The following is a 14,871-nucleotide window of genomic DNA, read 5'->3' as shown; positions in this document are numbered from 1 at the left end:
CTGCCTCAGCCTCTGCTTTAGGGGAGGGAGGGGCCGTTACCAGTGGGGCCGTTACCTGTGGGCAGTTGCTGTGGGGCTGTTACCAGTGGGGCTGTTACTGGCCCGCAATGGGGCCACTTTGTGCGATGCCACCACTGCTGCTCCTGCTGCTCCTGGAGCTGCTGCATGAGGCTGGGCAGGGCCCCCCCGTGCCCTCCACCCCCCGGCTCTGGGCTCAGCCATGGGGGTCTCTGTCCCCTCTGGGCTGGCAGGTTCCATCCCAGATCACGATCCCACAGCGGCTCCCGGCAAACGTGACCGGAGTGACGCGGCTGCAGCAGGCACGGTGCTGGGGAGGGAGAGAGGGGGAGATGGGGGGAAGGTGGGGGAGTGAGGTCTTCAGCTGCAGAGGAGAGCCAGGGGGTGCAGATGTGCTGGCAGCTGTAATGGTGTCACCACAGCAGAGCTGCCAACACATCACCCACTCTGTGCTCATCCCTGGTGTTCGCAGGGGGCCTCGGATGGTGCTGGTCCAACTCCCTGTTCCTAATTCTCCCGTTCTCTACTTTTCTGCACGCACAAGGACACAGTGTCCTACGTCCTGAGGATCGAGGGGAGGCCCTACACCATCCACCTGCAGCAGCAGTGAGTTGGCCCTGATGCTGCCCCTGCTGACAGTCCCTGCCCCGTTCCCCAGTGGCTGCAGGACCTGCGAGAAGCTCGAGAAGGGTGATGGATGTTGTTGTAAGTGCTTCACTTTGCACCTTTCTCTTGTAGTGCCTTTTTATCTGACGATTTCCAGATTTACGTGTCGGACGAGGAGGGCTCTTTGCCCCCTGATTCAGCCCAGATGGAGGTAACCTGCCTTGCTTTGGGGTGTTTGTGCCCTAAGTGTCGCAGCACCGATCTCTGCCCGGAGCAGCCAGTCCAGCTGTCTGGGTGAGAATCACCTTCCCAGGCACAGAAGGGGCTCCCTGTCCTCTGTCACGCTGTAGGGAGGCTGCCACTACTGGGGGTACATCGATGGCTTCCCCAGCTCGGCGGTGACCCTCAGCACCTGCTCGGGGCTCAGGTAATGTACCACAACGTCCCTGTGCTGCCCTGCCCCTGGGTGCTGCCAGGCTTTGCTGCAGGGAGCCCAGGGATGGCCTGGAGGCAGTGCCAGGAGTAAATGCCCAGTGCCACTGCCTTGGCAGGGGTTTGCTGCAGTTTGAGAACGTCAGCTACGGGATCGAGCCCCTGGACGGTTCCCCCGAGTTTGAGCACCTCGTGTATCGAGTGAGCGAGGAGGACATGGCAGGTTCCTTCCTGCCCCACAGCCCCCCCGGGAGAGAGCTGGGCGGGCTGGTGGCAGAGGAGACCTCAGCCAAGGCCCACAGGGGTGACGAGGTGAGCGGTGCCCACTGTTGTCCTGTCCCTGAGGAGCAGCCTGATCCCACAGGAAGCTTTGGCCGGACACTTGGCCACAAGCTTTGAAGGGAGGCTTGAGCAGCACAGCAAAGGGCAGTGGTGAGGGGCCAGAGAACACAGGGATCTCTCCACTGGAGTACATTGGAGCCCATTTTCTCTTCCAGCTCCTCTGGGCTGCAGCACGATCTCCCAAATACCTCACAGTGTACGTGGTTTTGGACAGTGCTTTGGTGAGTCTGTGCCAGACACTCTCCTTGCCTCTGCCTGACTCCTGTGAGCAGGGAAATGGTGCCATCTCCCAGCTTGTACAGGGATTTGTTTTCCCTTTCAAAAAATTACATGCCCTGTGGATCTTGAAGGAAAGGAGGAGTGCAAATTTGTAGCTCACATCTCCGTGGCTGGGTGCTGGGTGTTGGGAATCATCTCAGTGTTCTGATATTGTTCTGTACTTACATCCTCTTGGGTTGTTTTTCAGTACAACTACATGGGGTCAGACCCAAATGCTGTCACACAGAAGATAATCCAGGCTTTCAATTTAGTCAACAATGTGAGTTTTAAAGTCTGATTTGTACTGCAGGGGTGATGCTGGTAGTGGTCACCTCTCTCCTAGCTGCTTTTGGGTTTAGGAGGAGGTTATGTAAAAAATTCCAGCTTTCCCAAGAAGGTTTTTCCTCTGGGTGTCAGTCTGCTGCAAAAGAACATCCTTCCCCATGCAGTGGCCGTGTCTCCTGCAGATGGACAGAACACAGGCAGTTTGCCTCAGGGCAGCCAAAACCCAGCAATGCTCCCCTCCCCATCCAGCAGATCCCTGTTCTCACTGATCCAATTAACCTGCTTCCTCTCAGGTGCTTATAAGTAACTTCCAGTCCTTTTCTTCACTCCACTGGTGCCATTATGGTTCATGTAAATCCCTAAGGCCTTCCTATGAAGTTATTGGGCTTTGGCTCAGGCCTCTTGCTATATTTCTCCATTTTTTAGGTGGGTTCATTCTTTTTGGCTACAGATGTCATTGAGGGACTGAGAGCAGCAATTGGCTTTTCCCATGTGTTTGTGTGCAGAGCTCGAAAGGGAAGGTGTGTGAGAAGGTGTTTCCTTTCTGCTTTCAGATGTTTAATCCCCTTAACGTCACCATTGTGCTGTCCTCCCTGGAGCTGTGGGCAGAGGGAGATAAAATACCGACAGCAGGGGACACAGATGACCTTCTGCAGCGATTTTTACAGTGGAAACAGTTGACCCTGGCACTGCAGGCACATGATATCGCTTTTCTCTTAGGGTAAGATAAGGGTTCCTTAGCACTAAAGCTTACGTAGTAGAGATCACTCAGACCAGTGTAGGTTGAACTGTGAAGAGTCCCATGACAAATGCTTTTTTAAAAAGCCATATTTCTTACACAATTCCTGATTTCATAATATTCTGGAAGCGTTTCTTCCAAGGCATTCCTTCTAACCAGCCCTTCAGTGGCAGTGCAGCAGCCACAGTGGTGCCATCCCATCCCATCCCATCCCATCCCACCTGCCCTGGCTGAGGAGAGGCTCCACAGGCTCTGGCACTGAACACTGGCACAAAGAGCCCATCCCAGCTCCCCCAGGGACAGCAGAGCCATCGGGGCCACTGGAGGGGACTGTGGCTGTACAGACCCACTGACCCATGGCCACGGGGTGTCCCGGGCTGGGTGACCAGTGCACTCCCCTCTGTTCCAGGTACAGGGACCAAGGAGTGCCCGCGGGCACAGCGGCTCTGGGAAAGGCTTGTCAGAGAGACGCTGCTGCTGCAGTGGCCCTGGTACAGTCCCACCTGCCCCTGCCTGTCCCCAGCCAGCCCACGTGGCCGAGAACCCAGAGCTCGCCCACGGGCAGCAGGGATGGGGCTGGGTGGGAGCATCCACGTCCAGAGCAGGGGGCTCTGCAGGGAATGCTCAGCTGTGGCATCCTGGCTCTCTCCTCCCTCCAGTACCACGGGAAGGCGACGCTGGAGTCCTTCTCTGTCCTGCTGGCACAGGTGCTGGGCCGCAGCCTGGGCGTGAGCTCCGACAGCCCCCGAGCCTGCGGCTGCGCCGGGCGCGGCTGCATCATGAGCCCCGCGGCGCTGTGAGTGGGCTGGGGGGGTCACGGGGTGTCCCCTCCTCAGGGGTGTCCCCTCCTCAGGGGTGTCCCCTCCTCAGGGGTGTCCCCAGCAAATGTCATCCCATGGCAAAAGTTACAACCAAGTAGAATCATGGAATCATGGAATCACATCGAGTCCAACCTGTGACCGATCACCACCTTTTAACTAGACCAGAGCACTTTGTGCCACATCCAGTCATTCCTTGGACACCTCCTGGGGTGGTGGCTCCACCGCCCCCCTGGGCAGCCCCTTCCAAGCCTGAACACCCTTTCAGTGGACAAATACCTGCTTTTATTCCTTTGAGAAGGAAAAAAAGGAATAATTAAATAGCAATTCAGTGCTTAATTTGACAAAAGAGACCTTTGCTCTCCAAAACGAGGGTACTTATGGTTCTCAGTCTCCGTTAATGAGCTTTAGACCAGGTGAACTGACAGACCCCCAGGGCCATCGTGCCCTGTGTCTGGGTGAGCCCTTGACTTGCACAGAGGTTTGGAGAGAGCGAGAGGTGGTGAATGCATAACACATAAACTGAAAATTGCTTTATTTTAGACATTTCAGTGGGGCAAAAGCCTTTAGCAACTGCAGCGTCAGGGACTTTGAGACCTTCCTGAAGCAGGGCAGAGGCGTGTGCCTCTTCACCAGACCCCGCCTGAGGCCCCTGTCCCCCCGGAGCGGGGCCTTCTGTGGCAATGGTGTGGTGGAGCCGGGCGAGCAGTGCGACTGCGGGGCACCCCAGGTGGGTGCCACGGGAACCGCGGCTGAATCCCCGCATTTGGGATGTGGGAATAACGAACCCTTGGGATTGAGGGCCCCACTGCAGCAGGGGGCAGCCCAGAAGGGTTGTGTTGGGTTTGAGATGGCACCAGTCTGGTGGCAGCTTTGCCCGTTTGTTCTGCTTGATGTTGCCCAAGTGTGGCCTTCTGGGGAGAAGGAGGAAGAGTGGGACTCGGGGGTACAGAAAAGTGGAATAATGTGGGTTTGCCATGTTTCCCCAGCAATGCCTGCACGACAAGTGCTGCACTTGGAGATGTCAGCTTATGCCGAAAGCGAGATGTGCCTCTGGACCATGTTGTAAAAATTGTCAGGTGAGGCACACTTTTGTAATTATCACAAAATCATTATTTATCTTTGGAGAAACAGTATGTCCCCATGCTGAGGGATGGAGCCAAACTTCCTGCTGTGCAACGGGAGAGGCTCCTGGGGTCGGGCTTCCTGGGAACCCTCGGGGGGATTGTCCTGGGCAGTGTCACACGTGTGGTGACCCTCGGGGGGATCATCCTGGGCAGTGTCACACGTGTGGTGACCCTCGGGGGGATCATCCTGGGCAGTGTCACACACATGTGGTGACCCTCGGGGGGATCATCCTGGGCAGTGTCACACGTGTGGTGACCCTCGGGGGGATCGTCCTGGGCAGTGTCACACATGTGTGGTGACCCTCGGGGGGATCGTCCTGGGCAGTGTCACACGTGTGGTGACCCGAGTGCCCGGCGGGGATCCCGGCCCGGCAGCAGGAGGGGCTGTGTGGGCTCAGCCTGGCAGGTGAGGGTGGAGAGCTCTTCCTGCTCTCCAGTTCAGGAAGAAGAACTCGCTGTGCCGCCCCACCTCGGACTCCCAGTGTGACCTGCCCGAGTTCTGCAGCGGCTCCTCGGGGTCCTGCCCGCCCGACGTGTACGTGCAGGACGGGCACAGCTGCGCGCGCGGCACCGGCTACTGCTACCAGGGACGCTGCCAGTCCTTGGACCTGCAGTGCCAGAGGCTCTATGGGAAAGGTAATGGGCTCTTCTGGTGGCACTGGTGGCACTGGCACTGGCTGGGGGCGGGATGATGCTGTTCAGTGCTCTCCAGTGCACTGGTCTCGGGTAAGAGCGGGGCACCAGGAGGGAAGGGCACAGCCTTAGGAAGGCGTTTCAAGCTCGGGTTTGGCTCTGGTTAATGAAGTCCCCCAGTGCTTCAGAGATAACAATGGAAATGACAAAAAGCAAATTGTTATCTGTGGGTGAACTCTATCAGAGGACTGTCCCATTTGCTACTCCCTTGCTGATTTCTGGGGATCAGGGGGTTTGCCAGGGCAGGGACAGGAGTGTTTTCTCTAATTAAAGGAGGAAAAATGAAGTTATTACAGTATGTCCCTTTGTGTTCCTTTGAACTATAACAAATATTACTGCTAAACTTGCAGATTCAAAGAGTGCTCCTGTGGCCTGTTATGAGGAGATCAACAGCCAGCGGGACAGGTTTGGGCACTGCGGGTTCAAGACAGGACATGGGTACCAAGGCTGTTCTTGGAGGTACGCTGGGGAGGGGGCACTGGCACTGCCTCTGTCAAAATGCATATTTAATTGGGACTGGGCAGTCAAGGGGAGTGTCAAAACTCCAGTTCATAATGAGATTTGTGAAGCAATAAGTAGTTCTCTGTGTGTTCTTGTTTTGGTGTCTCTCCTTATGTCACAGATCCTCTCTCGGACTTCCCAGTCCTGCTGATGTTTTCCCACCTTGCTCCAGACTGCGCTGTTTAATGTTCCCGTGTTCATCAGGCAGTGTGTGTGTGTGTGTGTGTGTGTCACACACATCCTGTGCAAATTGGCTTTCCAGGAATCTCAGGTGTGGGAAGTTGGTCTGCACGTATCCATCCAGCAGCCCCTTTCGATCAACTGCTGCCGCCGTGATTTACGCCCGAGTGAGGAAGCATTTGTGTGTCTCTATGAACTACCTGAATGCATCAGCATTGCTGGATCCACTTCTGGTCCCACCAGGGACAAAATGTGGCTCTGAAAGGGTGAGGAAGCGCTCCGTAATCATCTGAAATGACAGATGTAAACTGTAAATATTAAGAAGGTTTTAGAAACACTTGCTCCTTGCAGCAGTGTGCTAGATATTTAAAAACACTATAAAACCCTGCAAACGCTGCATAAAGGTTTGGTGGTGTGTGAGAACAAGGCATGACCCAGCCCCAGGGCAGAACTGCAGCTTTTTTTGTTGGTTTTTTTTTTTTTAGAAATAGTGTGTTTTCCTTCCCCTTTGGGCCAAAGCCTGGCATGCTGAGCGCTGTGTGGGTGAGGCAGTGCTGGGCTGGAGCTGCTGTGGTTTTTCCCAGGTGTGTATAAACAACACGTGTCACCCACGCTCGGTGCTGGGGTTCAGGTGTGACAGCCAGGTGATGTGCCACGGCCACGGCGTGAGTCCCCCGGGGCTGGGGGGGCTGCAGGGGGGCTGCAGGGGGGCAGGTTCTGTGAGCTCATTGCAAACCTCTACCCCCACCCCTGGCTGTTCCAGGTGTGCAACAACAAGGGCAATTGCCACTGCTACCCGGGCTGGAGGCCCCCCAGCTGCCAGAGGAGGGGCTCTGGGGGGAGCGTGGACAGCGGCTTCCAGCTGATGGAGGGAGGTGGGTACAGGCAGCTGAGGGGGGATGGCACGGGCAGGGGTGGCGGTGCCCTGTGCCAACTGGGCTGTCTCCTGCCAGGCCTGCCCCTGCAGAGAGCGCTGGAGCATGGGCAGCTGGCCTGGCTGGTGCTGGGCTCCAGCCTCGTCCTGCTCATCCTTGCCTCGGCCATCGTCCTCATCCTCATCCTGTGGCAGCAGGAGGTGCTGGGCTGGTGCCATGGGCAGCAACCGCAGGGCACAGAGGGGTGAGTGGGGCCCTGCCTGGGGCTGGATCCTCAGGGAGGTCAGGGGAGAAGATGAGGTGATTCCCCAGGGATGTATGGGGTGATTCTCAGGTGAGGCACGAGCATATTCCCCAGGGCTGAGGTCATCTCTGGACTGAGGTGGCCCTGAGAGACTGAGGCCACCCTGAGTCAAGTCAGGGCTGAGGCACCTCTCCAGGTCTCCCCACAGCACCGGCCAGGACATGGACAGGGAGCTGGAGCCAGACCCGGAGCTGAACCTGGAGCCAGATGCAGAGTTGGACCCGGAGCTGAAGGCAGACCTGGAGCTGGACCCAGAGCTGAAGGCAGACCTAGAGCTGGACCCAGAGCTGAAGGCAGACCTGGAGCTGGACCCAGAGCTGAAGGCAGACGTGGACCCAGCCCTGGAGCTGGAGCAGCACCACGGGCACTGATTAAAGGCATTGGGCAGAGCCAGTGCTGTGGCTGGTGCCCCATGGTTTTATGCTTACATAGTTTGTGCCTTTTGTCAGAGGAACAGGAAGAGTGCAGGGTGGATGTGGGGTCTCAGCCTCGTTAGGTCCCTTTCAGCCCCATTTCATCCATCTCCAGCCAGAGGGCAGCAGGAGCCTCTCAGCACCGATCAGCCCCGGGCAAGGAGGTTGGCTTCTGCATGTCACCATTAGGCCAGCAGCCCATGGCACACTAGTTTGGCATTGCCAGGATCCTGGAGAACCCCACCTGCAGGGACAGTGTCCCTGAGCTGCCACCCCAGGCCCCCTCGATGCAGCATCCCATGGGAGCCTGACAGTTCCTCGGGGTGGTCCAGGGGGGAAGCCGATGACAGCCCTTACCCAGGGTGAGGGAGGTCCCCCAAGCCTTCTCCATGGGAACAGAGATCAGTGTTTGCTCCATGACAAACACCCCTTACCCAGGGTGAGGGAGGTCCCCCAAGCCTTCTCCATGGGAACAGAGATCAGTGTTTGCTCCATGACAAAGCCTTATCTGCAACCTTTACCCGTGTTTGCTCAGACCCTCCGGCCATTGGGTGGCCAGGCCTGGCTCCCCCCAAGACAAGGTACATTCCTGCTGCAGGACAGGCGGCGCTGGCTCAGCACATCCTGCCAGGGCAGCCAGGCCACAGCACACCCCGAGCCCACGGCCAGCGCCCGGCCATGGAGGCTGATGATGGCACAGAGGAGCCCCCTCTGCCCCTGGCACTGAGCAGGTTCCAGGTCTCCGAGGAGTTCGGCTTCCTGCTTCCCGATCCACTGGTAGGAGCTGGCTGTACCCCCATCTGCATGCTAGAGAGGAAAAGAGAGGGGTTGTGAGCAGCTTTCTGGAGGGGAGGGGGTGATTCGGCTTACAAAGAGCAGTGAGGAAGGCAGGGGCTGTTTTGGCACAGGCAGTTTCATAGGACAAACCCCTCACTTTCAAATGATGAAGTGGCTGCAGCAAGCAGCAGGGGGGAGAGGAGAATGAGCTTTGCCATTTACACACTGGCCTTGGCTCTATGGGATTTTGGGGAGCACGAGAAGAGCAGTCACTCTGCAGGTCTCCCCTGTCCAAAGCAGGGCCATTGATCACTGGGCTGGCTCCACAGTGGGAGTGCAGGGGCACAGAGAGATCGTGTTCATCATCCCTTAATTTGTGACCACGCAGGCTCCTGTTACAGAAGAGGGAACCAGACAGAGCCATCAGCCCTGATGTGCGAGGCTGGGTGGGTGCTGGGAGCCTGGGCACATTCACAGCCCCCCCTCTGCCTCTCTCCACCAAGACAGAACTGCCAGAGCCCTACAGCCCCTGGATGGAGGTTGCCCACGAGCTGCCCCAGCTGATCGCCAGCCACCGGCTCCGCTCCCGCGTTCACCAGGTACCGTGTTCTCCTCCCTGCCTCCGGAGCTCTCTCAAACCTCGGTCTGACACAGCAGCATCTGCAAAACGCGGGGGAAAGCAGCTCAGCAGCACGGCCGTGTCCTGAGCCAGGGCTGACACCAGGCGACAGCAAAGCCTTCACATCGGCAGCCGGGAGGCAGCAGCCAGTGAGGGCTGGAGCAGGGCGAGCAGGGGGCCCTCTAGATGTCACAAGAGCTGTGTTTCATCCCAGCCATGCTCCCCGCCAAGGACCCCTCTGGCACACAGGGATCAGCTGCTCCCACAGGCATCCCAGCACCAAGGAAGAGGGGGTGCCTTTTTGAGGAAACTCCTACGGATTACTGTCCCTGCTCACAAACCAGAAGTGGAACAGGAGCAAATCCTGCAGGGTGGGTGGGAAGGGAGGCTTGAAGGCAGGGAGAGGCACTTAGGAGGGTTCACCCTGGCTGGCAGGACAGACCCCACCGCAGGGGCCCTTGGCACTGCCGGCTTTGCCCCTTGCTCCCAAGGATTTCCCTGGCAGATGCCGCAGCTGAGCGCCCGGCACCTCCGAGGACGTGAGGAGCTGCACTTGGCACACCTGGTGCTCAGCTTCATCACCATGGGCTACGTCTGGCAGGAGGGCGAGGAGGGCACCGTGCAGGTAACGGCAACGCAGAGCAGGTTCACCTGCTCCTTGGGGTCTGGGGGCTGATGCTGCTGCCATGGAACTCATCCCACGGGAGCAAAGCAGCTGCAGCAGGAGCGTGACCCCTCCTGCCCGGCTGGTGCCCACACACGGGCACCGTTCAGCAGCCTGGCAGCGTCCCCATCTTCCCCCGTGCTTTGTGCCGTCCAGGTCCTGCCCCGAAACCTCGCCGTCCCCTACTGGGAGGTCTCCGAGGCCCTGGGCCTCCCACCCATCCTCAGCCACGCAGACTTTGTGTTGGCCAACTGGAGGAGGAAGGACCCCAACGGGTAAACAGGCAAATGCTGGCGGACACAGCGCGGCTCCTCCCATGCTGGGGCAGCAGCAACGAGCAGGTGCTGGGGACAGACGGTTCCCAAACTGCTCCTGTTCTGCCAAACCCCCTTGAACCCCCCACCATCGCTGGGGTTGGCCTCACAGGCGGACACAGGAACCCTGTGGGGATGTGGGTGCCTGTGGGAGCAGCCCCTGGGGACAACTCCTCCATTCCCTGCAGAGCACAGCCCGTCACCAGAACAATTTATAATGCTCCTCTCTCTCTCTCTCCTGCATTTTCTCGTGCATTTGTTGGCCATAACTGAAACGCCTTCAGGCCTCTGGAAATCGAGTAAGTAGTTAAGATGCTCATTTATTTTCTAATGGTGTTGGTTTTGTTTGGATGGGCTCAGCTCTCCAGCACTGCGGGGTTCTGCTTAGGCTGAGCCTCTCTCGATGTGCACACACAGCAACACCAGGGTTTGTCTCACAAGTGCCACTGAGATGACAGTGAAGTGACTGCAGTGGAGCATGGGCTGCTCTGTCCTTGCAGGTCCAGCACCCATGGGCCATGGGGAGGGTGGTGGGTGCCTCCAAACCAGGCCAGCTCCCCCTTTGCTCTGTGCCAGCTCCTCTCTGCCTGGGGTGCAGATAAGAGGCTCTGCAGCCTGGGAGCGTTTTGTTCCAAGAGCTCAGCAGGTCCCGTGGTGTGCAGGGAAATCCTGAGCCACAACCCCACCAATCCCTCTCCTTGGCTGCTCCTGCAGGAACCTGGACCCCATCATCACCCTGCCCGGGGGAGAGAGCCTGCGGGGCTTCGTCCTCGTCACCCTCCTGGTTGAGAAGGCGGCTGTGCCTGGCATCAAGGTGGGTACCGCCCTGTCCCGGGGCTTTTTGCTCACCTGGAAAGTGCCCACAGGTGCACCCACAAGGTGACTCTGTACCCTGCATGTGGAATGGGAAGGAGCAGAGCTGGCATGGGTGTCAGGGAGTGTCCAGAGCCACTGCACACAGGCATCCCACCCCCTGTCACTTGGTGTTCTCCCTTCTCTCACAGGCAATCGTCAGGGCCCTTCATGCCATCCTGCAGCACGATGAGGAGACCCTGCAGAGAGCCCTGGAGGAGCTGGCAGGGGCCATCGAGGCCATGAGGGAGGCGCTGAGGCGGATGCACGGTGAGAGCAGCCCCAGCCAGGCTGTGTCTGCACAGCCCTGGTCACACCACAGCTCATCACACGTGTTGGTGTGACCTCAGCCAGCTCTGACCTCACTGATTCCCTCCTAGACCACGTGGATCCCGCAGTGTTCTACGCTGTGATCCGCATCTTTCTCTCTGGGTAAGTGCAGGGGTTCCCCTCCAGACCCACCATGCTGGCAGCTCCCAGGGCCGGGGGGAACTGGGAATGTGCCGGGAAGGGGCAGCCCAGGTGGGACAGGGGGTCCCCCAGGGCGAGGTGGGGACCAGCCCTGTGTCTGGCAGTGATGCTCCTCAGGGTGTCCTGATCCTGCCCCTTGGGAGTTCCCAGGCACTGGATCTGCTGGGCACGGACCGGGGCTGAGGGCTGGGTCTGCCCCCCTCCACCCACTCTCCATCCCACACTTCAGCTCAGCCCCGAGAAGGTCTCTGTGCCCTAAAAGCCAGAATTGTGCACAAATGAATCATTCCTGCTCTTGGCCGAGCAGTTTTGACAGCAGAAGAGGAATTTCTCTTCACTTCCACGCTGTGCACACAAGGCTGCGAAGCCGAGCGGAGGCTCTTCCCACTGCACGTTAAGGAAACATCCCTAACAAGCCTCTTGCTGCTGCTCTGTTACAATTCTGTCAATTGGAAAAAAGAAAATCTCCCCCAGATACTGAAAAAGCCATTTGGGCAAGGCAGAATCACAGCCCTGAGAGCCCAGCGTGGCGTGTTCACCATCCCTGCGGGGCTGCAGCTTCCACCGCCGCTCCCTCCCGGGCTGCTCAGGGGGGTTCTATTTTTATTTCTCTCCAGCATGTCTCAGCATTCCCAAGTCAAAAGGCTCTGTGCATCCTGATTAGGTTTCTCTTATTTTTTTTTTATCCAAGCTGACCTTGTCTTGATGGTCATCAGCCTGGAAAAACATGCCTTTAAAATTCCCTTCTGCTTTATAAGAACTTCCCACTAGTAGAAGTTACTATAAATACAACCCTGGGAGAACTAAAAATATTCTGGTATTTGATAATGAATCTATTTTCTGTGCAGTTTGTGCAAATTGTGTCCCCACGGCCCAACAGCCCGAGCAGCCTCCCAGGACGGTGCATTCTGCAGGAGGCCAACAGATATTTTTGCGCCAGGCACTTTGTTTCCCTGAAATCGTAACTCTTCTCTTTGTTTGGGAGCGAGCACTTCTCCATTCCTGCACAGTGGGGGCTGGCAGGCTCTGAGTTCAGGGTGTGTGGGGGGAGCTCCTGGCTCCCAGCCTGCCCAGGACCAGCAGCTTCAGAGGGAGGAAATCCCATCCCGGCCTTGTTATCTGTGGAGATAAATAGAGGCAGGCTGACCCAGTCTCTACTTATCCTTTAAATGCTTTTAGAGACGTAACCTTGAGTAACAGGAACAAAGGAAAATCCAAAGTACAAACTTCAGGGACTCAGAGTAGCATTTGGGTGACTCTACCTGCTGCTTATCCAAATGGCCACTGGCACTCAAGGAATTGTTGTTGTGCCACTACTGCCCAGACAAGTGCCCCCTCCCTCCCCAAGGCAGCTCTGCTCACACAAACCTTCCCCAGCTGGAGCAGAAGGTGCAGCCAGGCAGGACAAGGTGTCCCAGCACCACGCCACAGGGTGCTCACCAGGGCATGGTGACCCCAGAGAACGATCCCTAGCTCCTGGCAGAGGAAAATTAAGGATTCCTCCCTCCCTACACCCACGGCCTCGTGGTGCACCTTGGCACAGCATTTGATTTCCGAGTTTATCTCCAGTTTGAGGAGGGCTGGCACTGCTGAGTGAGGAGGGACCAGGCCAGGAAGGTTTTGTTCCATCTTGCCAGCCCAGAGTCCCCTCTCCCAGTCCCTGTCCCCAGCTGCCCCACGGGCACTGCCTGACCCCGTGTCTCCCGCCCAGCTGGAAGGACAATCCCGCCATGCCGGCCGGGCTGGTCTATGAGGGGGTGTCCGAGGAGCCCCTGGCGTTCTCGGGGGGCAGCGCGGCTCAGAGCACGGTCCTGCACGCCTTCGATGAGCTGCTGGGGATCCGCCACAGCCAGGACACCGGTGAGCCACACACCTCTCCTTTTCCCAGGCAGATAAGGGCAGGGGGAGAGACGAGCCAGAGCGATTCCCACGGCTGTGCCAGCTCTGCCAGCCAGCAGCACACGTGCCCATCTCTGGGCTCTGCCCAGTTCCTTAGGTTATAAACGGGGCTCTGGTGGGTGCTTCCTCACTGTGATAAATTCCCATAGGGACACACTTTGCTTTTTGCCTGTCAACCTTTTACTGAGTTTCTCTATGGGCCCAGAGATGAGGGAGCAGAGCGTGCCTACATCCTGCCAGTGATTTACCCCATCCATTCAGAGAGTTCCGTGTTGGTCCAGCCCACAACAGAAATATTTACCAGAAATTGGCAAAACCACTCTACTAGCAAAAAAAACAAAAACAAAATAAACCAAACCAAAGGGCTGAGAGCAGGGCTAAAACCTGTCTTTTAGAGTTAAGACCAACTCTAATGGAGCACTGACCTAATATGGGTTTTCTTTCTCACTGAATTGGAGGCAGAGCAGAGGAAGCTGTGCAGGCTCTCAGCACCACCACCACCATGGTCAAACCGTGCCAGCAGCAGAGCTCCGGGCTGGCTTCTCTCTGGGGCCTTTAATCCACATACCCACAACTTATTCCACCCTTTGCTGGTGTCTTGCAGCCGCCTTCCTGCACAGGATGAGGAACTACATGCCCCCGCCCCACAGAGCCTTCGTGGAGGAGATCCAGCGTGGCCCGTCCCTGAAGCAGCACGTGCTCTCCTGCAGGGACAGGCGGCTCCGCGGGGCCTTCAACCGCTGCGTGGCAGCGCTGGCAGAGTTCAGGTCCTACCACATCACCGTGGTCACCAAGTACGTGGCCGTGGCGGCGGCCAAAGCCAGGGCCGGGCGGGCAGAGCCGGGCGCCAGGGCTGGCCCTGCCCTGGGGAAGGCCCCGTCTGCGCTGGAGGCCAAAGGCACCGGCGGGTCCCACATCTTCAGCTTCCTCAAGAGCATCAGGGACACCACCAGGGAGGGGATGATAAGTGCCTGAGGTGCCCCGAGGGCCGGCAGGGCACTGCCCATGGTGGGTGCAGGAGGCTGGGCAGCTCCTGTCCGTCTGCAGCACAGGAGCCAAGGTCCAAAACCTCCCCTCGGCAGCATCACTCCCACCTGTGCGTGTCTGGGACACGAGGAACGTGCTCGGGGCTGCCGAGGGAGGACAGTGCTGCTGCTTCCCCCCCAGAAGGCACACGGTGAGCTCAGCATCCCCCCACGGCCTGGAGACAGGCACAGTGTCCTCCCGTGGCACTGGCATCAGCACATCATCCCAAGGCACCAGGATGGGTGCAGCGTCCTCCCACGGCACCGGGACGAGCCGTGTACCTGCCAGCCCCGCCTGCCGCCCGCAGCACCCCGGGGGTCGGGGCTGCTGGACACGGGGGGGTTACACGGACGAATAAAGCAGCGAATCCCGACCCAGCCGTGTTGCCGGGCCCTGTGTCCGTCGCGACATCCCAGCGCTGCTGCTCCATCGCGAGGTGGCGGCAGAAACCCGCCTTTGGCTGCGGCGCGGACGATCCCGCGGCAGAGGAACGGGCGGGCAGCAGGAGAAGCAAAACACTGGGGGGGACTGGGGGGGCTGCGGGGGGAGCCTCTGGTCGTTAAGGGCTCGGGATGTCACAGGGGCAAAGCTGCAACGCTGGGGCTCACACGGGCTTTGCTTTCCCGAGTCTCAGTAACACCGCGCTGCAGCGGGGGAC

General features: G+C 58.3%; 2 protein-coding genes across 11 annotated transcripts; both read left to right on the top strand.

Annotated features, from left to right (window-relative positions):
- The first annotated feature begins 85 nt into the window (after window positions 1-85).
- LOC135403635 (disintegrin and metalloproteinase domain-containing protein 32-like) lies at window positions 86-7,605 on the top strand. 6 transcript variants are annotated; one of them, XM_064637834.1, is made up of 19 exons: window positions 86-320; window positions 563-624; window positions 757-835; window positions 975-1,051; window positions 1,176-1,368; window positions 1,554-1,619; window positions 1,865-1,936; window positions 2,496-2,662; window positions 3,090-3,171; window positions 3,340-3,476; window positions 4,042-4,228; window positions 4,488-4,577; window positions 5,063-5,261; window positions 5,669-5,723; window positions 6,082-6,265; window positions 6,584-6,664; window positions 6,763-6,874; window positions 6,953-7,118; window positions 7,315-7,605. In XM_064637834.1, exons 1-19 carry the CDS (start codon window positions 108-110, stop codon window positions 7,547-7,549), a joined length of 2,457 nt encoding a protein of 818 aa, XP_064493904.1. In that variant the 5' UTR covers window positions 86-107; the 3' UTR covers window positions 7,550-7,605. The 6 variants fall into 6 exon arrangements, with proteins under 6 accessions (XP_064493904.1, XP_064493903.1, XP_064493905.1 ...); XM_064637833.1 differs by having other exon boundaries at window positions 5,669-5,777; window positions 6,584-6,643; XM_064637836.1 differs by having other exon boundaries at window positions 87-320; window positions 1,176-1,257; window positions 5,669-5,777.
- A 99-nt stretch (window positions 7,606-7,704) lies between these two features.
- On the top strand, window positions 7,705-14,586 carry LOC135403636 (indoleamine 2,3-dioxygenase 2-like). Of its 5 annotated transcripts, none has more exons than XM_064637838.1 (11): window positions 7,705-7,962; window positions 8,040-8,368; window positions 8,872-8,967; window positions 9,493-9,612; window positions 9,808-9,926; window positions 10,250-10,264; window positions 10,680-10,779; window positions 10,970-11,087; window positions 11,198-11,249; window positions 13,000-13,148; window positions 13,792-14,586. In XM_064637838.1, exons 1-11 carry the CDS (start codon window positions 7,935-7,937, stop codon window positions 14,160-14,162), a joined length of 1,497 nt encoding a protein of 498 aa, XP_064493908.1. In that variant the 5' UTR covers window positions 7,705-7,934; the 3' UTR covers window positions 14,163-14,586. The 5 variants fall into 5 exon arrangements, with proteins under 5 accessions (XP_064493908.1, XP_064493907.1, XP_064493912.1 ...); XM_064637837.1 differs by having other exon boundaries at window positions 12,946-13,148; XM_064637842.1 differs by lacking the exon at window positions 7,705-7,962 and having other exon boundaries at window positions 8,020-8,368.
- Window positions 14,587-14,871: the final 285 nt, after the last annotated feature.

This window comes from Pseudopipra pipra, chromosome 28 (assembly GCF_036250125.1).
Source record: "Pseudopipra pipra isolate bDixPip1 chromosome 28, bDixPip1.hap1, whole genome shotgun sequence".
Lineage (NCBI taxonomy): Eukaryota > Metazoa > Chordata > Aves > Passeriformes > Pipridae > Pseudopipra > Pseudopipra pipra.
The sequence above is the reverse complement of the archived record's forward strand: the minus strand, read 5'-3'. Positions and strand labels throughout refer to the sequence as shown.

What these genes read in the sequence shown, in the direction of transcription:
- LOC135403635 (XM_064637831.1), top strand. Translation starts at nt 108, where the DNA reads ATGGGGCCACTTTGTGCGATGCCACCACTGCTGCTCCTGCTGCTCCTG. An exon ending in TACCAAGGCTGTTCTTGGAG is followed by an intron (nt 5,778 to 6,081) that starts GTACGCTGGGGA and finishes TTGGCTTTCCAG; the next exon opens with GAATCTCAGGTGTGGGAAGT. An exon ending in CTTCCAGCTGATGGAGGGAG is followed by an intron (nt 6,875 to 6,952) that starts GTGGGTACAGGC and finishes GTCTCCTGCCAG; the next exon opens with GCCTGCCCCTGCAGAGAGCG.
- LOC135403636 (XM_064637837.1), top strand. Translation starts at nt 7,935, where the DNA reads ATGACAGCCCTTACCCAGGGTGAGGGAG. An exon ending in TCCTGCTTCCCGATCCACTG is followed by an intron (nt 8,369 to 8,871) that starts GTAGGAGCTGGC and finishes CTCTCCACCAAG; the next exon opens with ACAGAACTGCCAGAGCCCTA. An exon ending in GCGAGGAGGGCACCGTGCAG is followed by an intron (nt 9,613 to 9,807) that starts GTAACGGCAACG and finishes TGTGCCGTCCAG; the next exon opens with GTCCTGCCCCGAAACCTCGC.